Source organism: Coturnix japonica, chromosome 1, assembly GCF_054131305.1.
Source record: "Coturnix japonica strain WE chromosome 1, WE-NBRP24, whole genome shotgun sequence".
NCBI classification, from domain to species: Eukaryota; Metazoa; Chordata; class Aves; order Galliformes; family Phasianidae; genus Coturnix; species Coturnix japonica.
In genome coordinates this window covers 71,682,969-71,709,942 of record NC_140663.1, presented here as the reverse complement: position 1 = coordinate 71,709,942, position 26,974 = coordinate 71,682,969, and the positions used below count along the sequence as shown (strand labels likewise).

The window sequence follows — 26,974 nt, the reverse complement described above, 5'->3', positions numbered from 1 at the left end:
GCTATGCCACAAAAAGTTCTCTTCAGAATCTCTCACAAGTATTTTCTCCTTTTTTCCCTATCTCCCATCCTATAGAATAACTGCAATATTGTCAGCTTTAACAAAAAGTAGCTTAAATTAGAATAGCATTTACAATTATACAAGAATACCGATTATTGTTTAGGTACTTGCAACTTCTATGTTTTGAGTTATTCTTATAACAAAATGTACAGGAACTGTCTTTTTTTTTTTTTTTTTTTAAAGCACTGAAATACCTAATGCTTGTTATCATAATCAAATATACCACCTATTTTCCCACAATATTGACAGTTTCCATTAATATGGCCAAACTAATCAGCGAGTTTTTTTTATGAAACAGAAAATCTGACATTTTGTTTGATTTGATTAATCTAAATCCATGAAAAGTCAACTAAGGGATGTTGTACTTTTTTCCCCTCTCTTTTTGATCCAAAACATTATAGTGGTTAGATCCAAATCCTTAACAGACAGGAAAACAGACAACAGTGCTATAATACATATACTTAGTCAGTACTCGCGCTCTCAGTAACAAAACGTTAAGTCTAGTTTTTGTCACAGAAGCCAATAAAAAGGAACCAAAACACACAGGACTTTTTAGATCCTTCTTTTTCAGTACTAACTCTTAAGAACTAAAATTAATACCTGAAATAATGCGCCCTACTTTTCACCACCCATTTATTTCATTCAAAGTTCTACACAAAGAATTAAATGGTATTTAGGATTCATCTGATGTTTTAGGACTACCTTGAAGAATAAAACTATTTTCCACTAATTATCTATTATGTTGATTGATTATATGCATTTGAGTAATTTTCATTGTATAATCTGCAATATAAATCAAAAGTAGTCTGATTTGCTTCAAATATACTCTCAACACAAGGACAAGCACAAAGACCAATGGTCACACTTCTGGACTGAATGAAGGCTGTATTTTAATTTATTCATTCTGCTATAGCCAGAATCCCATAACATTTTTCTTTCCACAAACAGGAGAATCCTAAAGAAATACAGAGATAGCATAAAAGTCTAATTTCCATTAGAAGGCAGCTATCCCATGGGATGAAATTCCAGCTTGAAATGGAGTTCAAGGACATTCCAGCTAAGCAGGTCTAGTTATGATTCCAACACCCCAATTTCAATTTTATTACTTGAAAATTTATTTACAAGCTTCCAGCCAGTCTCTTATTATTTACTCTTTATTATTTACTCCCATAAAATTTTTCTCCCATAATCTGTTTCAGGTCTCTTCACTGAAACAGGTGTTTGAGAGTTGTCTGGAAGCTCTTTGAATGCCATTTTCCACAAACTTTTGCAATTCCATTCCCTTAAACTCACTGTGTGACAGGAATATTGTTTGTTGAAACTGAGCAGGCCTTTCTCAACACTTACAGAAGTCATTTCCATGTTGTTCATTTGAGCCTCATGGAAGCCACCATCTGACATCACTTCCTCCTCCGTTTCTTCTTCAGCTGTTGCAACATTTCGGCGTTTAAATAACTAAAGAGAAAAAAAGCACTGAATAAAAGCACTACAAAACCAAGAGCCAACATATGTATCTCACATGCCATATCAGGTTGCAATAAAAACAATAACCAGCATCTCCTGAAAGAACCTAAAATACTGACACTATGACTCTTCTGGACAGTAAACAGGCACAGTTTAGTAACAGAGTGAATGAACACAACTGTGCTAGAATATTCTTCTGGCATTTCTGAAAAATCTTCACTGATACTCCCTCCTTTTCTCTACTGCTCACCCTCCATCTATCTTCTACCTCCCTCTAGCTTACAGACAATTGCTTTCCTTCCTCCCCTAAGATGAGCAGGGGCTCAAAGACATGACAAACTGCTGTGTACAACCATCCCCACAGAATGGCTACTGAGACTGGAAAAATTGAGTTCTGTGGCACAGAGAGGACTTCAGGGGATAATCACTTAAGAATGGTTTACAAAATGACACTGGGATGAACAAAATTTGGATGCTATCACGTAAGGGAGGTAGCCAGTTTGAGATGTTATTAGGAGAGCTACAGAGGTTACAGTTTGACCCTTGATTATCTGTCTCACTGCAAGAAACTTTAACAGTGATGAGAAGGGATGGAGTGTGCTGCTTGGCCTGTCAAGCTCCCTAATGACTCCAGCACTGAACCATGTCAGATTTGCACCATTACAGAGGACAGCCAAGACAGTGCCCTGACATCAACCAGCTGTTACGCTTTTCTCCAGAGAAATCTGGAAGGAAACAGTACGCAAAGCCGTTAAGTCTACATCAAACCTAGTTCAATGACAGGCATCCCTGTGGAGTGCTGCTCCTTCCAGGCTACCGTCCAAAGTGTTCTCCCAAGCTCTTCATACTCTGCTGAAATACAATCCTATGCCAAAATTTATACACTGATAATTTATGTAAAAATTCAAAAACTTGACAGTGTTTTTGTAGGGTGGTTTGGCTTTTAAAAAAAAAAAAACAAAACTAGTGAACTTTAGAAAAAGGTTAAATGAGGAGATGCAATGCTAACTCTGGCATTCTCAATGCTAGTCAAGCATCTCAATAACATCCTCATGACCAGCGTGCCAAATACATAAAAGTACCTGCACATAAGGTCTGAAATTGTTGTAACAGTAAAGGAGCAAAAGAAAAGACTGCTTGCAGCTCTACTTCCATTACACTGTAGGCAGGAATAACAGTTTGCCTTAAGGAAATACTACTACCCTTTATTTAGCCAACCCGTGGTAATCAGGTGCAAGGGAGGTCAGAGGCACCGATAAGACAGGTTTCTAAAATGACTCATCATTTTCCTAAATTAGTATCAGCTTTACAGATAAGACAGATGATGTTTTGTACTATCTGCCATCTGGAAATACTGCCTGCTGCTTCTGAAGAAAATAAAAAGCTATTTCAATTCCTCTCAGAATTCTTCATTGATTACAAACTTTCCTTGAAAGTATCTAGTGTTGACACCGTGAAAAGGCTGTTAAATAGAACAGATTAAAGACTTAACCTACCATACCAAGCTAATGCATGTTACTATCTTGATTTAACTTGACATGGATGAAACTAAGCTTTATTCTAACTTTGTTGAAGCTTCTTTAACTTCTTAAAGCTTCTAATGACCATAACTAAAAGGACTGCTCAATGCTACACATCCTTATCAGAAGATTGCTTTCACTATGTCTCATCTCCGCTGCTGTTTCCTTGTTACACCTGTAGAGAATCTACCACTTTGCAATTAGAGCACAGTAGTAAGTACTAGCCAGAAATGAACAGCTAGGGGAGCTTTGCTCCCCTTTCATTCTCCTTGAATATTCTGTACTCAGTATACAATAATCCACCCTCACCTGCTCTGCTAGGGCATAAACTTTTGTAGATTAATATGTTAACTGAAATTTAAAGACAGAACACTGAGAAGAATTAGATCAACCTACTCTTCCCCCAGAAAAATCATTACTGCAACTCAAAAGGATTTGGTTGGACACGCTTCTCCTGTACTGTAATGCTTTCTTCACCCCACTTCATCATTCTTTAAAGACAAGAGCAACCACAACTCAGCTAGCAAAAAGTAAACAAAGAATTCCTTAGTAACCTTCAGTGCAAGGAGAGACAGCTCTGTTGCAACCACCTTTACTGACAAGCTGTCAATCTCACACTTGAATGAATGATGAGCACTCACTAAGTCTTGTACTACCCAAAGAAAAGGCAGTAAAGTCTGCAACTTAATGATGTCAGACTGATTATATATGGGAATTTAGCAAGACAAAAGCCAAGAATAGGCTTCAGAGAAGCAAAGAACCAAAGACAATGCAAGCTAACTGTTACATTTATGACAGCTGTAGTACAGTACCTGCTCCTCTCTCTTTTGCTTACGCAGCTGAAGACCCTCTTCCTCTCGCCTTCGACGCATTTCATCAGGATTTAGAGATTTGTTCTTGTAGCTCTTCAGTCGGAAGTTTTCTTTTCCTGAGGTCGTCATCGTTCCTTTTAAGTTGCAATTAAGAAGAGAATCAGTCAGAACTTCAGCAACGCATAAGTAAGTGTAGCCATAAACCAAATGAGCCGCAGGTCAGGTCTCCACCCACAGTCCTCCGCTTTGCTGCTACTTCTCTTACATCTCCTCATTAAGCCCCTGAAATGTTGAGAACAGTCGCAGCATTTCATAGAATCGTAGAATGACCTGGGTTGGAAGGGACCTCAAGGATCATGAAGTTCCAACCCCCCTGGCAGGGCCACCAAAAAATGGAGTTACACATGTATGGAACACAATGGAGTACAGAAAATCTTTTGTTTTCACATCAAATTGCTGATATACCTTAGAATCAAGAAAATAAACTCAAACACCACATGGAAAACAATGAGCTAAGCCACACCAGTCAACCTGCCCTACAACACAAACAAGTACAGGCACACAAACAATAGCTCAGATAGGATCTCACACCTCCCATGACATTATCCATCATTCTGCATTTTTATCTGAAACATCTTCTCCAACTCACCAAATTAAATTTGCCTTTGTCAGGACTTGGACAGCTCCTGCAATCATTTCACACCTTCACTTCCAGTCCTTAGAAGTTCTCACTTTGTAGAAATCCTTGACATTTATCATCTTCAATTCTTACTACTGAATTCCATCTTATTTCTATTTTGTAGTCCCTCTTTATGATGCTCCAGTGTTTTTAAGTACCAGTGAGAATCCATCTTCACTGTCAAGTTTCCCTAGCATATTCTTTTTCCTTGTCATTTTTGTCATCAGTGCCTAGAACTTCAGTGTTACCTTCTATTTACTACAACCCTTCCAAGCTTTAGCTAAAGCTTTTGGCTATGCTTATTTCTTACCTTCATGCCAGCTCCCTTTGCTGACTATTAAGTGCACTTAAAATCATTTCTAAATAGTGCATTGCATTTTATGTTGAGTAAAGCTTTCCTACAAATTCCCACCAAGTAACGAGGAATACAAAGTTTCTTCTAGTAAGATCAGAAACATTTAGTTTCTTTCAGTGTTGAGAAATCCCTCAATTCAATCACTGAATTCAGGGTAGTCTCTCACCAGTGGCAAATAAAACCCCCACACATTGCCACATATCTGCTTGCCTAACTTAACCAATCCAAAGACACTACCCAAATGCAGCTTCTGCAATTACCTCTGGATGTATTCAGTCCACGGGAATGGACTGTCAAGGGAGGTGGTGGAGTCACTGAACCTGGGGGTGTTCAAGGAAAGACTGGATGTTGTGTTGAGGGACATGGTTTAGTGGGAGCTATTGGTAACAGGTGAACGGTTGGACTGGATGATCTCGTAGGTCTTTTCCAACCTTGGTGATTCTATGATCCTATGCCCTAAAGGTAAAACGGTGTCATTCCTTTATTGTTTCTATGACCACACCATCTAACCCCCAGCTCCTGACAGCATCCTTACACCTGCTCACTATTTCTTTTTAAGTCAGAAAATAAAAGAATCGTACGTCAGTCGCTACAAACATCCAAGAATAGTTTTCTATAAATCTTCAGCTTTTCAGGTTTTACTCTATAGACAAAAATCAACGAGTCAAAACAACTTCAAACCTTTCTCATTCGTCTTCAGCAGTTTTTCTGCAGCTCAACTGAATATCTTTCAACAACCACTTCACATTCACTCACTGTAAATTACTTCATAGCAAACAGTAAATCCTGGATCTTCTCCTCAAAATTAATGCTGTCTGCGATGAAAGTCGGTGGTGGTTGTCATGGAAATGTTCTACAGATCTTTTCTGTCCTAGCAATAGAAGCATATTTTCCACGTTTCTGGACACTCCTGTCTACAGCTTCAAATCATTGGTGACCCGATGAGTTTTCATGATGAACTCTTTGATCTTTTGTGCAGTACCACTCAAACACTATATGACACTTTTTACTTACAAACCTATTTTTAACAAAACGAAAAAGACCTATTTTTGAGTGTCTTCATTCACTAAGGAAGCGTTACCCATTTTTATTTCTTTTTGCTGATCAGTACAAAGGCCCTACCAAAAGCGGAGGTGACTGAAGAATTGGTTTTCAGGAGAAAGGTACTGCATTTCTGCTTGCTGATCAAGTCAGAGAACTTTAGTTTGTACTGGGAAATGCAGAGTCACTTACTGCAATGACCTACCTCATCCCTTGCAATCATCTACATAGGAACAAAAATGAACTTCCTGCCTTCTTACATCAGATATCAATCATCTGAAGTAGGGACACAAATGAGCCCTCTGTCTTCCTACGTCAGATATGCTGTCACTAGCCTTAAGAACTTTGCTAGGAGAACTGCCACATGACAAACACTTGGCCATTTTAACATGTCAGAAGTATCCCAATATAAAAATAAAGGCCTTGCTAACCAAGACCAGCAGAAAGGTATATATAACCCCAAAAGATAACTGAAACTAAGATTATTAAATGTACTGATAGCAAATACGTTTAGACACTTTTTTTCTTTGGAATGAGGTGATGGAAATAGGTTATCTGAGAACCATATAGTCATGTATCAGAACAGTAGGTCAATCACTGAGAGAAGATGCAAGATTTCAAGGTAAGCGATGCTTTAACTACTCTACAAAGCTGCAACTGCTACAGAACCTTTACTTTCAATAAAGTATTGGTTTGTTTAGTGGCTCTACCACAGCACTCCAGGCATAGTCTGCAAAGTAAAACCATGAATATACAGTTTACGCTGATACAAATAGCAGCAAAGGATTAATGGTATTTTCCTGAAAATAGCTATCCTTTCTAGGTAATAGAGATGAAAAAACAGCCCATCAAGTTCCTGCATGGCTTACAGCCTTAGCTGAGGGAAAAAAAATACAAGATTAGCAGACTGACACCTCACTGCCACACCTCCTGTTGTCTGAAAAACTGACTCAACCAGATGAATCTGCTGAGGTTCTATCCGCTTCTTTTGCGTATTTATTGGAACCCAGAGGCATGTGGGAATGCTCATCAGTAAAAATACAGGTATTACTCAAGGGATAAGGGTGTCTTCTAACTTCCAAAATCAGAAAATTTCTTTAAAACTCGGGACATGTAGAAGATGAAAGGGTATTTAAAGTCACAAAAAGCTATTCTTTATGTACTACACGGCCAATATCTAAAGCCTTAGCTTAACTTTCTCCAGCTATAAAATGGAATTGCAAAACAAGTCTGAAGCACTATAAAGTTAACAGTATTTGTAAAGGCCTGCAAAATAAGTTCTGCCGACGGCATTTCAAAACCTAGTGCTAACACAGAAGTGAAATGCTCATGTGAATTGAAACTCCTATGGCTTGGGAAAGCTGCAGCAGCAGACAGGAAGGCTGCTGAGTGTAGAGAAAGACAGACCTCAGCTCCTGAAGAACAGCAGGGACACACATTCCAGCAGATATCACAGAGGAACGATGGAGAAGAAACAGAGGAAATATCTTCAGAGAAGGTTTAAAGCTCCTGTAATCTAAGAGAATGTAACATTCATAGTTAACCATGGAAGGAATACACAGCCTTGCCACAGGGTCCCAAATCTTGGGAGTCTGCTGTGAAAAAACTGAAGTAGCACAGAGATTTATGCAGGGAATTGCCGTGCATCTCTATCTTTCAGATCTGCTTTATTAAGTACCTATTAATCTCTCCATGATCAGGCCTTAATTCGCTGCTGCTTCTGTCCTAGCTTATAAACCCTTAAGACAGCCAACTATGTACTAACTGACTTCATTTATAGCAAATGCAGAGTGTTTTGCCTCTTTGGCCACTCAGCAAGTTGGGTTGCTGCCTATCCAAAATGAGGGCAACCTTAACATTTAAGACAATTAATGCAAGGCACGGTGTATCTAGTATTTCATAATACATTTACCACCACTACAATATTTCTGACTTTCTATGTTCCGTTTTGACTTGATGGGGCAGCAGAGAGAGCTTTAAAAGTTCTGGAAAGCTTGAGAAAGACAGCAAAAATCCTAATTCTCAAAGTCAGGGGAACTTAAAAGTTAAACAAAAAAAGTCCACAATTCATTAACTGAGCCTTTCTGAACTGAATAACAAACACAGGATTCCTCTGCTGCGTACAAAGTCATTGCAGTGCAAACAAATCTGTTTAAATGAACGCTGATTTCTATAACCCCGTAGTCCACAATTAACTTGAAACCAAACAGTTCCCACAAGCCACAGAACAAAGGAACTGGTGATGGGGAATTAAGTTTTTAAACACATAGGATTATAATACCCTTAAAAAAATAAAACTTCATGCTAACAGGCCCCTCGACATGAAATAACCAAAGTGATTATTCCTATGGGCCGAACTAAAACATCATGTTTTTCTTGTAAAGCAGAGATTCCTCCCTGTACTAAGAGAACCAGCTGACCCACAGAGTATTTTCCATACAGTTATACCTAAAAATTGGGCCATCTGAGATAACAAGTCATCTGCATCACTTGATGGTCATCATCTGTCATAAAAAAGCCATCCCAATATTACCAATGCGTCCTGAACATTCTTTGCTAGAGAACAAGTGTGGTGCTTTCAACATTCCATTGCATGGGGATAGGAAATCCCACATATTTTAAAACCAAATTAAAAGCAGACTAAATTAAGTTCAATTTGTAGTTTAAAGCAACTTTCACGTGGAGTTGTGAATGGCTGAAGACACTGAAATGAAATTTATGTCCTCAACACCTTCAACAAAAGGACTGGCTGCAGTGACTCAGCATTATGAGTGGTATGAAATGTGCCCAAAACTCTTCCAGGCAATTGGACTTCAACAGCACAAAGTAACAGCAAGCCCAAGTTCTGAAGAACATATCTGGGCTTCGAACACTGGCAACTGGATGAGTTGTGTAATATTAACATACCAGCCACAGCAAACCAAACCCCGAGGAACTCAGGGGCTGGACAGCACAGGCTCTGCCTGATGGATGCCCTTGGCACCCAGCATCCCTCCAACTGCAGCCTAACCATAGTGCCCTACCTCTAACAACCCTCTGCTAAATCATATCCCTGAGCACCACATCCAAACGGCTCTTAATCACATCCAGGGATGGCGATTCAACCACCTCCCTGAGGAGCCTATTCCAGTACTTAACTACCCTTTATCCCATTTGAAAGCTGCTTCTATGTCACTGAAGTCCATTTACTCCTGCGTTACACAAATGGATTAACAGAAGCAGAAATGCTAGGACTTATCCAACACTACTTCCTACCGCTTTTTCACACACACCTCCTCCTCGTAACATCCTTTTTAAACCTGAAATTTCTGGGGAAGGGAAATTTACTCTTCATCATCTACTTTATGCTCTATTCTTTCTCCTCATAATGAATTACCAAACGCGCACAATGCTTAATAGAGTACAAGAAATGTATAACATGACTTCCAGTCCTTCTGTTCCACAGCCTCTATATTTACCTGAGGCTTCCACCAAGAGTTTTCCTTAAGCTTATCTTTGCTGCTTTCACAGAGTTCCCCCTACCTTCTCCAAAATAATTCAAAAGCATCAATATTTCTGTGGGCCTCAAATCCGGCTGCTTGTGTTTCCTCTATAGAAAACCCCATATTTTACCTGGATATAAAATAAAGCAATTTAATCCATTACTTGCTTAGCAGACTCCAAAAGTCTTAACAGATCGTGAATGTTTTGGAAGGGTTTTTTTTTTGCCTTTTTGTTGTTGTTTGTTTTAAGCTTAAGAGCAGAAGAAAATACCTTACTTTCATATCAGCACCACTTATCTCTGAAATTTACACTGCCTTTTTCTTTCCCATTATCACATTATTTAAACAAGGATTTCTACTTAACCCCTCACTACTGAAGCTGAATAATTCTCTTACCAGTTCAACTTGTGCTCTGGCCTTTCTATAAGGACTTCTCCAGAAGTAATGCTTCCTATTTTATTATGCTGATTCTCAATCAAGAAGGCAGATGTTGGTGGCACGGCAGTAAAGGTTTGAACCTTCCCACCAATATTCCCTTCCATGCTGTAGCTGCACAACAGATGGCAGCAGAGGGGCAGCCTGACAAAATGGCATCTGACATGGAAGTGTGTATGAAGCAAAGGTGCTTAGTGTACTCTTATGTGAGTAAAAAGTGCCACTCACTGACATTCATCAACACTTGCTGAACGTTTATGAAGACCAAACAGTGGGTGTGAGCACAGTGAGGCAGTGGGTGGTGCATTTTACTAGTGGTGACAGCAGTTCACTGCCACTGGGGAAGATTTTGACGTGTGAAGCATTCAGGCTCTTGTTCACCATTGGCAAAAATGCATAGCTAGTTATGGTGACTACATCGAAAAACACTATTTTGTACCTGACAATTTGCTTTATCAAAGACTGTTACTGTATCCTCCTGTAGTTGCTGTGAAAATAACTAAGGGGGTATTACTTTCAGAGCAACCCATGTAGCTTGTTTGTCTATTACATCATTCCAGAATCTCCTGTGTAGGGTTTAGAGATATAAAATCTCACTACACTTCACCAAGTGTGTAATTCTTTCAATACCAGATAAAAGCAGTCTAAAACCAAAATACCACTCAGCCCATCTCACTCAACTGGACAAGAAGAGAGGGGATAAAAAGCACTGTTGCATCGTGCTGAAACACTGAAGTGATGATAAGATTGTCAATCTGGTTAAATAAACATTTACCAACTAAGAGCCTTTCAGAAACTGTCACACCACCAGAAACCTGTACAACTACTTGTTTCACAAGTGCCTGAGGAAAGTGGTGCTGAAATGGGCCACTGCTGCCTCTCCCTTCCTGAGCTGCACATTCCCCAGTAAGCGGCAATGAGCTCAATGCACAGGACCGCCTGGACCATCTTTTACTCTTCGAAAGGGCTGATAATAGCAGGACTAGGGGAAATGGTTTTAAGTTAAAAGAGGGAAGATTTAGGTTGGATGTTAGGGGGAAGTTCTTCACTAGGAGAGTGGTGAGGCCCTGGAACAGGCTGCCCAGGGAGGTTGTGGATGCCCCGTCCTTGGAGGTGTTCAAGACCAGGTTGGACGGGGCCCTGGGCAACCTGATCTAGTAAATGTGTATGTTTGGTGGCCCTGCCAGGCAGGGGGGTTGGAACTACATGATCCTTGAGGTCCCTTCCAACCCGGCTCATTCTGTGATTCTGATTCTGTGACAGGCCAAGTCTGACCACATCAACACAGAAGGCAAAACATCGGAAAAACACAATGGATGGCACACTGAGGGCAAAAATGAACATCCCAGTACAGAATTGCAATTAGGGAGCAGAGATGACAAAGGAACTGTTTAGAAGCATAAGAGGGGGGGAAGTTGGGGGGGGGGGGGGTTGTTAAAGCTCCAACAACAGTCATGTTCTCCAGAGCTGAAGCACCACTGGATCTTTATGGGAATAAAAAACAACACAGGCCCCCATTCTGAGGACAACCTTCCACGTTGTGGTATGTTGCCAGCTCTCACAAGCTGCTCCTAATTTTGTCTGTGCCTATGGGCACGTCTCTACGTAATTAAAAGGTGCGGGTGTAGTTCAAGCTGAAGTCAATTTGTTTTGAACTATCTAGTTCACATCAGTGCGATGCGGTAAGGTAGCGGGAAGAGTAACAGAATAAAAACACACAGCAAAGATTAGTTTGAGTCAAACTATTCATTGCTACAGTCTCTCAGTACAAACAAGATAGCTTCCATATACCTAGCTTCTAGCTATAACGTTGCAATCCCATCTCCGGATAGCCCACAGACATAACCAAACTGAAGTTAGTAAGCAGTTAGAGTAGAATATGTGCCAGAGAACCAAAAACTCCAGAGAAACAGAAGCTCCGATCAAACCGAATAAAGAGAAACAAGCACTTGGGAGCAGAAGGAGCAGCTCAGGATTTCCACAGCTCATGACACATCTCTCAGCCCGGAGTTTCAGTTTTCATTAAACGCCCTCAAGAGGCAAAGCTTCAAACCATCCCCTCACATGTGTTTCAGTAGGAGGGAACAAACGCAAAGACTATGAATGGGGCGAGTTCCTGCCGGCTGGAAGACAACCGGCAATTGCGAGGGCCCACAGCATGCAAGAAAGCAAAGAGTAGCTGGGATAACTTAAGGCGGAATAACGTTTGCAGCAAGAAGGAACAGCTTTAGCTGAACTAGATAGAAATAACCACCTCGCAGAACGACAGGCTTCAAAACAAGCGAGGAAGTTTCCGTGCGGCTCAGCCCGTGCCCCGCCTCCATCCCCACGCCGCTCAGTTCCCACAGCCGAGCTCGGCCGCTACGCACTCGGATCCCAGCGCTCCGCCGGCCCCCGCCGGGCCACGCGGTGAGGCCGCCCCGGTGCCTCCCGGCCGCTCCGCCCGAGGCCGCAGCCACCGGCCCGACCCACCCGCTGGGCCGCCGCCCGCTGCCCGCCTCGTGCCGGCGGCTCCGGCCATACGCACGCCGCAGACCGGGCCGCGGCGCTCCCCGGCGCGGCCCCGCTCGGCACCCGGCTGCCGCTCCCCTCCTCCCGGTAGCGGCCTCTTTCCCCCCGTACCTGCGGGCCCGGCCCAGCCCCGCGCTGTCTCCTCTCGGGCCCGAGGCGCGCGAGCGCCGCTCCCTGCCTCCCCGTCCGGCCGGCGCTGGCAGCCGATGGCACTGCGCATGTGCCCGGCTCCATGCGTCAATTCCGGCCCGACCGCGGCGCCCTGTGGGTCGGGGAGCGATTCCGGCACGGAGCGCGCAACGGGATTAGGCCGCGCAGCCGCAGATGAGTCAGTGCGTGGTGTGTGTGGTGGCATGGGAGCTGTAGTGCAGTGAGTGGCAGTGGGTTGTAATAGGTGTGTATAGCAAAATACGTATGACATGTATCACAGAATTATCAAGGTTGGAAAAGACCTAGAAGATCATCTAGTCCAACCATTACCAATGCTTCCTGGCTAAATCATATTCCTCAGCACCACATCCAAGCATTTCTTGAACACTCCCGTGGTCGGTGACTCCACCACCTCCCTGGGCAGTGCATTCCAAAGCCTGACTACCCTTTCTGAGAAGTAATACTTCCTAGTGTCCAGCCTGAATATCCCCTGGTGCAGCTTAAAACCATTCCCTCTAGTTCTATCACTGATTACACAAGAGAAGAGGCCAACCCCCAGCTCACTACAACCTCCCTTCAGGAAGTTATAGAGAGCAATAAGATCTCCCCTGAGCCTCCTCTTCTCCAGGCTGAACAAGACATGTACATGCATATATATTTTTACATGAATATGTACTTATGCATATTGATAGCACAGTGAAAAAGTCACTGACAACACTGAAGAAGCTGCCGTGGGTAAAGGCTGAAGTATGGTTGTGAACTTGAGGGTGAGTGTAAGTGACAAACACAGCAGTGATAATGTCATGATTGGGTGAAATATGGATTCACACATATTCCTGCTGGCCCTGCTTTTACCCGGTGCAGTGGGATGGTATGAAATGGTACCACAATAACACAGCCCTTTCTATAAAAAGGCCACGGAGCCAGACTGCTAACCATATTTTGCGCTACTAAATCACAATTGGCACAGGCAAGCTTTGGTTGTCACCTACTGACATTTTGTTCAGCCTAAAAATGAAAACACAGTTGCCTGCACTGTTTCAAACTCTCAGAGCCAGCAGCGTCTCACAGATCAGAACAAAGAAAGATAAGCCAAAGCGAGGCACTTGTTGCAATTTAGGTTCTCAGAGCTGCCACCACAAAAGGAAGAAGGTGGTGTCTCACCGAGGAGAAGCACTGATATTTCAGCAATCAGAGGGAAGGAAGCAAGGATGCTGGCTCAGTTCCTCTGTCCACACCTTCTATGGGTGGCAAATCCATTGACATTGTTTGCACCCACCGCTGAGGTGACAGTGGAAGCAGGGGATGCAGTGATGGCTGGAACAACCACAGGTTGATAGGGACACCAGGAGGAGACGAAACATAAAGGATGAGAGCGGCAGGAAATGGACACAGGGCTCTGGGAAATGCTCTGCTATTTTCTTCTTAATGCCTGGGGCAGAGGACATGGTCTATCCTGTCTCTCTTGCATCCTCTCCACTAAGTATCTCTCCAGTAGTGATAGTGTTAACAAATACAGTGGAAGAAACAGCTCTGAAAGCTGAGCTGCTCAGTCACATGCACAGGTTTTATTTTTAACATCCCCAAACTACTTAATGTTTCTGCTTGTGCTTGCCCTGTCTCCTCCCATCCTCTCCTCTTTCTTTGCTTCCAGTTAGCCCTTACCCACCTCGCTTCAACCCAGCTGAGCAAAACCAAGAGAGCAAGTGTTTGGTACAAACACAGGGACTCTATGATTAAGGTAAGACTTTGTAAATAGAGTTTCAGTCTTTATTGGTGAAACGTTATGCAATGCAGTGGTTACTGTATTAAGCTGTGAAAACCAAGATATCTCCAAAAGAATACTAGTAATTAGGCTGAAGTAGAAAAATAAGACATAAGATGTCTTAAGTGGCACCCTAGAACTGAGGCCAGCTAATAACTGAACACTTCTGTGACAGGTTACTCTGCAAAGAGAAGCACTCCATAGTGTGTTCATGGTTTGCAGCACCGTATGTGGGATTTTACAAAGCTGAGACACTGACTCTTAAATGGGATCTTCAATACCGGGACAGATGATAAATCAAAAATTCAATTTCTGCAATTTTCAAGAAACTCAAAAATGCTAAGCCTTCAACTCCAGTGGGTTTGTAGATTCAGACCACAAACCATGTGCTTGGAGTCCAGAATACATAATAAGATGATGAGTGTGAACTTACAAGTGTTACAGGTGCTACCCCTCTTTCTAGAGTTGTGGCTGCTTAGCAGTTTGTACTCACAAACCTTCTTGCTTTTCTTTTTATAAGGCTTAGACCTTAACCAGGAGCACTGAAATGCTTTGTATATCTGGCTTTGGCTGAGTTACTGTTGTTTTGCTTAAACCCATTCACTTGCTTGTCTCTTGTCTCAAGAATTTTTCAGAAAAGAATGTTAATGAAATTGTTGTCAGGGAATAAAATACAACCTGATCCCAAACCAAAACAAAGCAGTTCGGAGCATACTTTTTTTTTTCCCTTCAAACTGCAACTAAACTGAAACCTGTTATTTTAAAGCAGTCGTAGTACTCACTGATCCCCTTTGCCAGGTACAGATGCACTGATGCACAGTGACAGTCTACTTAACTGCGTCTCTCTCAAGGTCAGCCCAGGGACTTTCACGTGTGCTGCAGAGAGATGCCTGTCACAGCCTCCCTATCTCCTATTTTGCTTCCCAACTCCTTCTGCTGCCCCAGACCTGTGAGACCACATCAGCGCAAATAATTTTTGAGTGGGTTTATCTCTGATGAGTTGCTACTGCATTGTTGCAGGTAGGGATGAGTGAGAAATACTGCTGACGTGGCACTCCTACAGGTGAGCACTATCACTATGTAGGGTTTCCATCAACAGTGCCTCGGTACTCTGAGCCCTCCCCTGCTCCTCCTGGAGCAGCGCTGGTGCATTTGGCTGGTGCAAGTGTCTGTGCCTCTCCACTGTGATTTACCAGGAAAGGGGAGGCCTGGTGATGGAACAGCTTCTTTTTAGCTCCATGGTCCTGCCCATCAGACTTTGGGAGCTGAAGAGAAACTGATAGACTGTTGTGGGAACCTGAACAGCACACGTGATCTGAATGAAAAGCAGTGCACTGAAGTCTCTGCCCAACTGATGCACCGCTCTATGGACGTACTCTGTCCCTATCATTTTAACGTAATTCTTTTATTTTATTTTTTTTTTTCGGTATAAAGCAATTTCAACCAATTCAGCAACTTCAAACCAGTGTTTGTTGCCGTGGGACATCACATCCTCAGCCACCTGGTCCCCAGCTGAAAAGTACAGGGAACATCTCCCTGATTGCTACAGTCTTTCCGACTTTGGGCTTACCTAACAAGGCAGCTGTCTCATGAAAAAGTTTTCCCTCTTCTTGTCTTATACCAGGGATTTGAGTTTCACCAGAAGGCTTGCACTGTCATCGGGGTGCCCCTATAAAATCCCTATGAACTCGTTCAAGAGCTAAGCATTGAAGAAACTGTGCCTTGCAAATGCTTGATAGTAGTTTAATACTGCTACAGGTGAAGACTTCATCTTGCACCTACCCTGAGCTCTGCCATGCTCACTGCTAGGTACCACAATAACAAGATGAGGTTGAATGGCTATTGCAGAGCAACTGTGTCTGTCAGGACAGTGATTTGTGTGCAGAGATGTGGGGCATAACTCACTTAGGGGTCACTGTGACTCCTGGTGGTGACATTCTTGGATTTGGTTTTTATTTTGTAGCGTAGGACAGGACACTAGAAAGCTTAGATTCACAGAAATAATGTAAAAATGCAGAATGGTACCATTTCCAGTGGCACAGTGTTTTCTTTCTGAGCTCATACAAGAACATATATCTGTGTAATGACTGGAGACCTGAGCTTCACTTCTTGCTGAGACTGTTCAGGTTTTGGTGACTGCAGAGGTTCACTGTACAAAAAAGAGAAGAAAATCTTTAGTTTAAGGAGACTTGGATATTTTCCTAGAAAATGTGATTTTCTGCCTCTGCCAGCATGTTTGTGTAGGAGGCAAGATATCAGAATCTGAGAGACTCCAGGCTTGGTTTATGTATTATTTGCAGAATGTATTACTTTTAATTCCATGTGGTTTTGTCTTTCTATACTCTGATTCTACATCTATCAGATAGAAGTATCAGTTTCTTTTAACCTCAGGTGCATCTTTAGTACTGCAAATACAAATCCATTATCCAAATTCAAATCCACTGTGAATCACTCAGATACTAAGATAGTAAACACATTGAAAACCATAAGGAAATTAGTAACTCTGCATTCACCTCAAGATTTAAATGTTATGTGGAAAACAAGTTAAACAGTGCATAATGAATAACAAGGAATGAATATCTGCTTTCTGCCCTACATATTTCACATGCCTGTTAAATATTTTTTGTTCTAATATTATATATAACTTTGACATTCTTGGCTCCAGCATTTGGACACAGACTTCCCTGGGATTTTTAAGAGCTGCATATCATACTGTAGATCTTAGAAAGGTTTGTTTGTGTTAATTTTTAATCAGATCTCAGATTCAGTCTGGGGTTTCTGGTGGCCCTTTTTGTTGGTTCCTTGAAATGGTGACACCCTTTGATTCTTCAAGAAGAGCTGAGGCATGATGTATATAGTATTAGTATATCATTATCTATCTCTTATGTGTAGCAAATACCAAACAAGAGAGAGTTGTTTTGTTTTGGCCCATTGACTCCAACTGAATTAAATGGATATTTACTGAAAGAAAAAGAAAATATTAATTGATTTATAAACTGTAGGTTATTATAGAACAGATCTTCTATTATATAGAACAGTTTTGCTCCAGACACAGATATATCTGCAGTTAAAAGGCAGTTGTGTATTTTTAAACATTACTTGATTTGCTGTCATGCCAGTCTAAAAATAAAGATTTACCAAAGTGGACACGCTGTGGTTGATGGTTTGCATCTTTTTATTCCACAATACCTTAAACATGATTTAAGTGAGCATTTCTGTTTTACATATATATATTTATATATATATATATTTAACCTATCTCTTAGAAACTATTGCAAGTTGCAGGGAATCGATAAGTATAGAGGTTTAGAGATATGCTCAACATAACAGTGCTATGTATTTGGATGCTGTGTATCATTGACTAGGGCAAAAATTTGTAAGCAAAGTGATCTGTGAAGTGTTTTGGAAGGCTGTTGTATTTTGTGTGTTGAGAATGATATCAATTAAGAGATGGAGCTAGCTTAATTATCAGTTAAAATACAGAGCTTAGGATTACTGGCTTGTTAGAATACAGGAATCATTCAAACCCCAATATATACCAGAAAAAAAATGATTGCTACATTCTTACTGTTGTCTAGTTTCACAGATTCAATAATTAGGAGAGAGGTGTAGAAATGTCTGAACAAACAGCATTTTGAAGTTAGACATGGGTTAAGCAGAACCAACAGTGATCTGACTAATCAAGAAGACTGACTCTGCGTTTGAATGCACTAATGTATGTGGTCATTCTTCATAAACAAAATGCTTTCTTTTCCTACATGCGATCTGATGTGGTTGGCTTTAGCACACAGCAGCGTGAAAGCAGGCTCCACTCCAGAAACTTTGTAATCAGCATTTTGTGGTTTTGGAGAGCCATAAGGCCCGTGCTTCTCATGTGTTTTTATTCATCAATTATTTCTCTCTAAGAGTTAGTTTTGCAGTGGAAAGTATTGTTCATACAGTCATATTTTCATTGCAGTGTAATGTGCCCAGCCTTCCCCTGACCTTATGCAAGTCATAGCTGGGGCTATTTTTAGAGATTATATTTGCAGCAAAACGCTACAAGAATGACAGTAGCAAGGATGCTGCCAATGCGTAATAAATCCATCTGCATCTCTTCCATCTCTGAGCCATATAGAAGTAGATGTCACTGAACAATCTAAAGCAGGATAGATGCAATTCTACATCACTTGTATTTAGGGACTGAATCTGTCTGGGGCCAATGTGGCCAGCATCCTTGTGCTTCCCAAGGTAAGCAGAGGGAATGTTATAATGAATGGCTGTGAAGTAATGCTTACCTTCTTTGCTGTCTTGAGCTCTTTCTGTGTGTGCAAACAAAGCCACAGGTAACCAACCCTTATATTTCAGAGTGTAAGCTTGTCCCTTGCTGAAGTGACCACAGAGGAATTGTTCCTTTACTGGGCAGGTCAGAGGGGCAATAGCATTGATTCAATAAGGGGACTTAAACACATTTTGGTGAGTGCTGGGAGCTGCAATGGACAGAATGAAGCTATCCACACAAGTAATGCACCTTAACATGAACAGCAATTAATGCATGCTAGACCATGCCAGGCTAAAATGCAGGCCTTTACAGCAAAGGGCAGAAAGTCAGAAGCCTGGAGCTTTCTGCTTGTAGTAGCTAGTCCTTGAGCCAAGTTGCTGCTGCCAGATCAAGGTGTCCAGAAAGGTAACTTCAAGTAGTACAAGGACTAGGCAGTCTCTGGGTCTCCAGTGCAGCTTCGTGTGGAAGCTGAGAGCTTGTGAAGGGTAAGGAGTACAACTGGTTCCACATATTCCCCCAAAACAGTGCTGTTTGTTGTAGACGTTGTAACAGAACCCTGCTGGGCTGGATAGACCACTCATCTGACCCAGTCTGTCATCTTATGTTCTTATGTTTTTAATGACAAAACAAGGCATGCCTCATGCTAATCACCATCTCTGTTTATGGGCTGTCACATTCTGCTTGTTTTCCCATTTTTAGTAAGGAGTAACAGCTATTGCCTGGAATTACTGCAAGGGTAGCGATGTTAGAAGCAAAGAACATTTAGAGCTTTTGGAAGCAGGCCTTATATTATTTTCATCTAATTAAACTAATTTAATTGATTTACTGGGAAAGAGCAAAAAACACAATAATGAAACCTAAGCAGATGAGAGGTTCATTTTGACAAAAAGCCAGTAGTAGTCTAGTAGTAATAACTTTTTACACTGGGGTCATCATACATCATATTATTGTATTCCTTTGGCCGCAGGGAAGTTGTATGTCTTTTATATATTAAAGGTTTTTTTATTAAGAAGAGGAGAGGAAAAATTTTATAGATATTTTAGAATATTGATATCCCACAGTGATATGGGAATGTGAGAACTGAAATGCATTCTTTCCTAAGAAAACATTTAGCCTGTTTGAAGCTGGTTGAAATTTCTGAGATATTTGTTTTGGCTTCCTCAACTTGTTCTTTTAATCCAGCCACATTAAACTAATGGAGTTGCCTGGTGGCAGCCAAGTTTATGAAACAGAGATGACTTTGTTTATGCTCATTGCCTGAGAACTCTTTCCCTGTTTTCTGACCACTTGTAGTTTCACTAACACTTTCATAAACTGAATCTAAAATACAATCACCTCGAGATTATCTAGTCCATTTTGGGCAGTGTTTGACAGTGGCTTTTAAGTGTATAGGATGAACTGAAAAATATAGAGCAGTTGTGACCAAATCATTTGTGATCATTCATGTCCTTAGTGGGACAAAGCCAGGGTGATGAGACATATAGACCGAATGAACACCTAATTTTTCTGCAGAGGAAAATAATTGTCATCTTTCCCACTCAAACAGTAATGAGGAAATGGGGAGGATCTTCCTCTATGCCTGTGGAAGTCTTGATTTCAGCAATATGAAGAGTACAGCATCAGTGTAAATACCATGACAGAAAACAGCTCACGCTCAAACTTTAGCTCCCTCTGTTGGGCTAAGAGCAAAGAGTGCTGAGATCTTGCCTATATACCTGCTGCTACCAGGCCAAGATGCATGGTGATGATCAATGCTGATACGTAATTGTATGGGGCTCATAGCCTAATTCCTGCCAGAAGTGTATGTGAGCATCTGACTTGTAGAAACCAGGCATGGGCATGGGCACTGGCGGTTTGTGTCCCTTCCTGTCCCTTCAGGCATTAACTCTGCTATTCTTGCCTTTGCTACACACAGCACAGGGCTCCGAAAGCCCCCCCTGGGCAGCACAGGCACTGCGAGAGGTGCTTCAGTCGGCACTGCCACGCACCCATCGAGACCTCTGTCTCCTGCATGGTGATCAGCTGCCGCCTTCATTGTGGTGCCACCTTCCACATGTGCAAGCAAGAGGAGCACGAACTGCTCTGCCCCTTGGAGCACGTCCCTTGTCTCAATGCACACTATGGATGTCCTTTCTCCATGGCCCGCTTTAAGCTGGCAAAGCACCTCCAGGTATGCCCAGCCAGCGTGGTCTGCTGTTCAATGGAGTGGAATCGCTGGCCAAATGTGGATTCAGACACAACCCTCCACAAGAATATTATGAAGGAGAACTTGAGTGAAGAGTGTCTGGACACAGCATTGGCACTCAGAGACCAGAAGATACTTTTCAGGAATCTGAAAGTAGCTGACTTGTTTCCAGAGTGGAGGAAAGAGGAGGAAGTGGGAGAGCTAATGGAAGAAGCCATGGATGGGATGGAAGGTGCTGTGGGAGGATTAGCCTGTGGTTCCCAGGAAGGCAATGACCAACTCCCTGAGCTCAGCCAACGTGAGCGTGAAAATTTGGCAAAGGACAAGGAAGGAATGGATCTGGGGAGCTACAAGACCTGGGAGAACATTTTCAGCAAAGAGCTCCTGGCTTGCCAGGTAACAGGCTCAGAAACCAGCTCAGGAAAAAAGACGGAAGAGGCTTCCAAGCAAAAAGCATCGAGCCCTTGTGATGCCACCTCTGCAGAGAAGGCAAAGGAAGTACCTTGTGAGACGGAAGAAGTAAAAGACCAACGGCTCGAACAAGCAGCAAATAGAGAAATGACAGGACTGGCGCCTTGGCAAGAAGGGGTCCTGGAGAGGCTGAAGAAAGAGGTTGGTGTAGCTGATTACAACATGTATCTTGTGCATCATGGGGGAATGCTCATTCGCTTTGGCCAAATGGCTGCTTGCACACCCAAAGAAAAAGACTTTGTGTATGGGAACTTGGAAGCTCAAGAAGTAAAGACTGTCTATACCTTCAAAGTACCAGTTAGTTACTGTGGCAAAAGAGCACGGCTAGGAGATGTAATGGCACACAAGATACCTACTTCGGACAAGTCAGTGGATACCTCTGAATTGGGAATAAGCCCAGAAGAACTACCTAAGGCAAATATAGTGACATCCACACTGCTGTGTGCACTGGAAAAAGAACTGAAAGGGCATGAGATCTCTGAAACAAGGGGTATCGATGGACTCTTTGTAGACTTTGCAACACAGACATACAACTTTCCTCTAGAGCCTTTCTCTGCTGATGCTGTTCTAGCAGATATTCTGGATGAAAACAGCCAACCAGAACTCCACGTGGAGCTGTACACCGAATGTGTAACCAGAAGACATAATAAAAGCAGTTCAGCTTTCACATTCACTTGCAGTCATTTCTTCAGGAGAGATGAGTTTGCATCCCATTTCAAGAATGTGCATGCTGACATACAGTCATGTCTGGATGGATGGTTCCAGCTTCGCTGTCCGCTGGCCTACTTGGGATGTACTTTTGTTCAAAACCACTTCCGCCCAGATGGACATAAGGCTAAGGTCATATACAGCAAGCTTCTCAAGACATTTGCTATTAAACCAGAGGTTGACACCCTCCTTGCTGAATCAGGGAAGTGCAATTTCAAAGTGGATGATCGAGGGAGAACCAAGGACTTGCTGAGCAGCCTCCCACTGGAAGTGCTCAAGTACATTGCTGGGTTCCTGGACAGCTTCAGTTTATGTCAGCTATCACAAGTGTCAATGCTGATGAGGGACATCTGTGCCACTCTTCTTCAGGAGAGGGGTATGGTTCTGCTGGTCTGGGAGAAAAAAAGATATTCCCATGGTGGTACTTCATGGAAAGCTCGCAAAAAGGCAAGTGATTGCAGCAATGGGGTCCTCACCAGATAGGATGCAAGTGTAACAACCAGTTCTGCATATAAACGTGCTGATGTGGGGAAGGTTCATGAGGCTGTAAAAGTGAAGCATAGTGTGCGGGGGAGTTAGGCATGGCTTTAAAGTACTGGCAAAGGTAAAAAGGTGTGGATAGGTATCTGCTGACTAGCTGAAGGTCCGCACCCAAGCTTGCCTTAGGTAACCTGTTTGCCTTTGCACCACATTTAGGCACTGGAAACAGAATTCCTGACACTTACAGGTCACACATGGAGTTTTAACGAACTTGCGTTTCATACATTTGATTTATCCTTTACAAACTGATCTAGAGTAAATTGAACCTAAGTCAAGCTCCAGAACACTAAAAGAGTAAAGAAAAGGTTGTGACAGTGAAAGCAGCGTAGGCATTCACATCAACTCCATTGGCTTTTGAATCACAGAATCATAACAGATAATTTCCCCTTGATATCTGATCTAAATCGAAAAGCTAAAAAAAGCTTGAAACTATTACCCCTATTGCTGCACTCCCTTATAGAGCACCTCTCCACAGCTTTATTGTAGGCCCTCTTTAAATGCTGGAAGGCCACAAGAGGTCTCCCCGGAGCCTTCTGCAGGCTGAACACTCCCAGCTCTCAGCCTGTTATAGGAGAGGTGCTTCAGCCCTCTGGTCATCTTTGTGGCATCCTCTGGACTCACTCCAATAGGTTTATGCCCTTCTTGTGCTGAGCACCCCGGAGCTGGATGCAGTACTGCAGGTGAGGCCTCATGAGAGCAGATGAAAACACTTTTGGCTTTCTGGGCTGCAAGCCCAGTTCGTATTAGTTTTTTCATCCACCAACAGCCGCAAACCTTTCTCTGCACTACGGCTCCCAGTGCATTAATTGCCCAGCCTGTGCTACAGATTGTCCCAGCCGGGCACAGGACCTTGTACTTGGCTTTGTTGAACGCTGTGAGGTTTGCATGGCTCCACCTCTCAAGCCTAAGTCCCTCTAGATGGCATCCCTGCCTTTCAATGAACCACTCAACTTGGTGTCATGTGCAGACTTGCTGAGGATGCACTCAATTCTATTGACTATGTCACTGAAAAAGATGATAAATAATATCAGTCCCAATATAGATCTCTGAGGAACACCATTCATCACTAATCTCCATCTGCACGTAAAACCATTGACATTGTGAGTGTGACCATCCAGCCAATTCCTTATCCACCAAGTCCATACATCAAATCCACGTCTCACCAATTTAGAGACAAGAAGGTTGTGCAGGACAGCATCAAATGCTTCGCACAAATCAAGGTAGATTATATCATTTTTCAAGGTCTGTAGTTTACAAGATCACCAGGAATGTTTGACTTGTTGAGATGTGAGCACCTGGGAGAGCAGCGTGGGGATCAACAGCCTTTCTCTGTAATGCTGCCTCCTACTATTTGTGGAGTGGAAAAATACCTTCCTTTCTGGCTGCTTGAGTAGTCAGAATAAAATGTGTAAACATAGTTCATTGTAAGTCCTAGTTAATGCAGTAATTACAGATATCTTTTTCTAGCTGATAGTCTTGTAGCTACTCTAACATAAAGCTGCTTGAAAGAATAGCATCAAAGGCTTCTGCTTGATCAAGCAGACAAGACAACAGTCAAAGAGGAAGTAATACAGAGATCCAATTAATACTTACAAAATTAATCTGAGAGCCTAGCTTTGAAGCAGACCCCCAGTGATCTCCACCTACCAATAATATTAAATGAATGTTTTTGACAAGTATTTATTTCTCTTTATTAAGAGAAAATATTACGTGTGGTGAATCTGAAATTTATGTAATGAGGTACAGTGGCTCAAGCTGAATTAGCTATATGTGAACAGGAGGTGGGCACTGACATCATTTACTGGAGGACGTGGCATCCTGCAGTAGAAGGAAAAACTTCCACTATGCACTGACCACAGAGGAATCTTGGTTCCAATTCATGTACTCTGCTTGAGAGCATTCAACTTGCAATCAATCTGTATTTCTTGTCTACTTTGCGTGACAGCTGAGACTATGCCAGACTCGGGTAATTTTTAGTGCAACACAACCATATACCATGCTTCCATGGGAAGAAACAGCCTTAGGGAGCTGAAACCTGCTATGACTTTTAAAATTATTCTACTTAAATGATATACAGCGAAACGACATCTTCTCAGTCTTACTACTACATGGTTGTATATCACTGAACGACATGGTATCACTACAAATAGAGTCAGAAAATTTTAACTGCCCGTTTCTGTACTTTACAAGATGATACCTCCTTTAGAAATAACCTTAACCTTAGACTTCCCAGCCTTGTTCCGGGGTGGGGATAGTAATGGCAGTGTTATTACATTCCTTACTTTGAAGTTGCTGATAAATGCTTTGCAAGGTTGGGAAGTCGGGTTTCTTTGAGATACTATCACACAGACATCCTGTAGACATTCTGCCTTATAATTATCTTGGATGCATGCACCAATAAGCCTCTCGGATCCCACCACACATGTGACGGTCATACATCCTAAATTTCTTTGTGCCTAGTTCTAGGTTGGCACCATAAGCTCTGCTTTCCCATTAAAATTGACAGGTGACAACTAAAAAAGCAAAACCAGCATGAGGTAGGTAGCAATTCAGAGTACACTTCCACTTCTTATGCAGCCAGGTAGCCAGATTTTTGCTAGCCTATCCATAAGGCTCTACAGGCATATATGTTTTCAAAATCCTATTTTCACTAACATTTTGGCTTTCCCTCCCCAATTCTTCTCCCCATTCTCTTCCTTGGCCCAGATGTGGCAGTTCAGCAGCCTCTTCTCCAGAGTGGACCGGTGGCAGCTCAGCGATATGGTCTGCATGTCAGAGCACCTGAAGGAGTGTCCCTTCTACAAAGTGGAGAGTAAGACAGACCCCGTGCTACTGACCGGCATGTGCGAAACTCCACAGCAGGTTCAAAAGACTTTGGTTTCCACCTTCAAGCGCAGGGTCTGAATAGCTGGCTTCCCTTCCACCATGCTCCCTTCAAGGCCTTTAAGAAGAGTTGGGAATTTGGGTATAAAGATTGTTACTTCCAACTGTCCTTTGAAAGTACAAAACTGGCTTCTTCCTAGATTTGGAACATCTTGTTTTTCTCTCTTTTTTTCCCCCCTGCATTATTTTAATTGTTAAATCTTCATCCAAAGTGTTCTGGCAAACTGATGGCATGTGCTTTCTGTTTATATTTCTGTTCCCTGCTTAATAGAGCATCCTGCAGAAAGCAATAAGGATATTGTTGGAACATAGCATCTTTGAATATAGGCTGATGCTCTTAGCTCCATGGCCCCAAGAGAAGTGGGAGTGGTCAATGCATGTAGCTTGACTAGATCTGAAACACCTCACTTGTGGCCAGAAAGCTGAGCTCTGGGAGAACAGATGAATATCCTGAAACGTAGCAGATCTCAGGACTGCTCATCTTTCCAGGCAAAAATAATAAAGGCATCCCCAAAATTAAATGATCAAATAAAAACTCCATTGAAGACTCAGGACAGCACCACACAAACACAAACCATCCTTTAGGGCCCTGATTTGGGCTTATTTAGGACAACATTTGAGTGTAAACTTAAAGCTGAGATCATGGGATCATCAAAACCAAACCAAACCAATTTACGCTGTGTTGGAAACAACCTGGTAACAGTTTATGGGGCTCAATTGAGTTTTTTTTTTCAATTTTTTTTTTTCTGTTTCATTTCAAAACCAATAAAGCCATCAAAAATATCTGAAGATGCTTTTAGAATGCCTGACCTCCTCAGTTTTGCAACTGTACATTGCAAATTGTAACTGTAAGCAATTGTAAACAATTTGTCAAATAAAGATTTTTTTTTGGTAGAAGACCTTTAACAAACCACTCAACACTGGTATGGATAATGTTTGATTCAGTTATGTGGGATGAAGTGTATTTTTTATTTCATAGAGTAGAAAATTTATTAGGATTTGGTCTATTCTATGCTAAATGCACTAGCTTAAAAATGAAATATGTTTGTTGAGGGAAATGCTGAAGCTGGTGGGCTAAAACATGCTGTACTTGAGACTCTGGTTTTGGTGCAAATGTGAGATGTGGCTGGCACTGCACAGTCCTCTCCTACTGATGGAGATCTTCTCCTGAAGATGCCATAATTTCACTTCCAGACTTATGAGCCTTTACTTAGAGGATGGTGAAACACTGAAACAGTTGGCACGGAGAAGCTGTGGATACTTCATCTCTGGAGATGTGTAAGGCTGGGATGGATGGGATCCTTGGCAGACTGATCCAGTAGGTAGCAACCCTGCCCACAGCAGGGGGGTTTAACTAGATGATCTTTCAGGTCCCCTCCAATCTAAGCCATTCTATGGTGTCTATGATTCTGTCACTGGCTTTGCTCCTTTCCCCAGCAGGAGGTGCCAACTTAAGGTACAGAGAGAGTGTAATCTCAGCAAACATGGTGGCTAGCAGTGTGGGTTAGAGATAGAGATGATGCTGCAACTTCTGCCTCTTAGGATCAGCCAGAGATATGGGTACAACTTCTAGGAGACTGGATTTGGATCATTTTCCTTCTAGTACTATTACAAGATACAGAAACAAGGTGTTAATTTGCAGAAAAAGAGAC

General features: G+C 42.2%; 3 protein-coding genes across 6 annotated transcripts in view; 1 reads left to right on the top strand and 2 right to left on the bottom strand.

The window, feature by feature from the left end:
• Positions 1 to 12,575, bottom strand: part of KPNA1 (karyopherin subunit alpha 1) — a 42,209-nt gene extending 29,634 nt beyond the window's left edge. For all 4 annotated transcript variants that reach the window (XR_014937251.1, XR_014937252.1, XM_015873477.3 and 1 more), the window contains exons 1-3: positions 12,471 to 12,575; positions 3,857 to 3,990; positions 1,408 to 1,515 (exon numbers count right to left, since the gene is read on the bottom strand). Coding sequence is in view for 2 of the 4 variants with exons in the window: in XM_015873477.3 (XP_015728963.2) it covers positions 1,408 to 1,515; positions 3,857 to 3,985 (237 nt within the window). In the remaining 2 variants the exon portion in view is untranslated. The remainder of the gene's footprint in view (positions 1 to 1,407; positions 1,516 to 3,856; positions 3,991 to 12,470) is intronic.
• Positions 12,576 to 14,083: 1,508 nt separating this feature from the next.
• On the top strand, positions 14,084 to 26,240 carry FBXO40 (F-box protein 40). The gene is made up of 3 exons (XM_032446903.2): positions 14,084 to 14,250; positions 20,451 to 22,346; positions 25,146 to 26,240. The coding sequence occupies exons 1-3, from the start codon at positions 14,242 to 14,244 to the stop codon at positions 25,341 to 25,343; spliced, it is 2,103 nt and encodes a 700-aa protein (XP_032302794.2). The 5' UTR covers positions 14,084 to 14,241; the 3' UTR covers positions 25,344 to 26,240.
• VAMP1 (vesicle associated membrane protein 1) overlaps positions 16,335 to 26,974 on the bottom strand; it is a 43,695-nt gene continuing 33,055 nt past the window's right edge. The window contains exon 5 of the mRNA XM_085524142.1: positions 16,335 to 16,423. Coding sequence (XP_085380268.1) covers positions 16,377 to 16,423 — 47 coding nt within the window. The 3' untranslated portion in view covers positions 16,335 to 16,376. The remainder of the gene's footprint in view (positions 16,424 to 26,974) is intronic.

Coding starts and splice junctions, on each gene's coding strand:
- FBXO40 (XM_032446903.2), top strand. Junction 22,347..25,145: donor CATGGAAAGCTCGCAAAAAG/GCAAGTGATTGC, acceptor TCCTTGGCCCAG/ATGTGGCAGTTCAGCAGCCT.